Source organism: Diaphorina citri, unplaced genomic scaffold (genome assembly GCF_000475195.1).
Source record: "Diaphorina citri unplaced genomic scaffold, Diaci psyllid genome assembly version 1.1 scaffold42747, whole genome shotgun sequence".
In the NCBI taxonomy this organism is placed as follows: Eukaryota; Metazoa; Arthropoda; class Insecta; order Hemiptera; family Psyllidae; genus Diaphorina; species Diaphorina citri.
The window spans coordinates 1-540 of record NW_007420069.1 but is presented as its reverse complement, the minus strand read 5'-3'; the positions used below and the strand labels follow the sequence as shown (position 1 = coordinate 540).

The 540-nt window shown below is 43.7% G+C and overlaps 1 protein-coding gene across 1 annotated transcript; it reads left to right on the top strand.

Annotated features, from left to right (window-relative positions):
• Positions 1 to 46: 46 nt before the first annotated feature.
• On the top strand, positions 47 to 497 carry LOC103523809 (mesoderm induction early response protein 1-like; the record flags this gene model as incomplete). Its single annotated transcript, XM_008488828.2, has 1 exon — positions 47 to 497. A coding segment is annotated over exon 1 (451 nt), but the record flags the coding sequence as incomplete, so codon positions are not given.
• Positions 498 to 540: the final 43 nt, after the last annotated feature.

Here is a 540-nt window from a genome sequence, read left to right as displayed (position 1 = left end):
CGTGACTGTAGATCTGGTAGAAACCTACTTGAAGAAATCTCATGAAATGTTCATCAATGGCGCTGGAGACTGTCTGCCAATGGGATCTCATTCACGTGATGATGAGCAAGCATTGTATTTATTGCTCCAATGTGGTTACAACACAGAGGAAGCATTACGACGTGCCAGCATGCAGTCTGTCCCCAACCCTGACACTACCTCCATGTGGTCAGAAGAAGAATGCAAGAACTTTGAAAGTGGTTTGAGAATGTATGGGAAGAACTTCTACCAAATTCACCAGAACAAAGTAAAGACTCGGAATGTGGGAGAGATTGTTCAGTTTTACTATCTCTGGAAGAAAACTGAGCGACATGACGTGTTTGCTAACAAGGCAAGACTCGAGAAGAAGAAATACTCCCTGCATCCAGGCATTACAGATTACATGGACAGATTCCTTGATGAACAAGAGGGAAGTATCAACCCACCTGCCTCTCCTAATGTGTACCTTATGTCTGAGAGTAGCAAGAGACAGAGGAATTCTTCGTTAGGGAACAAAACCAC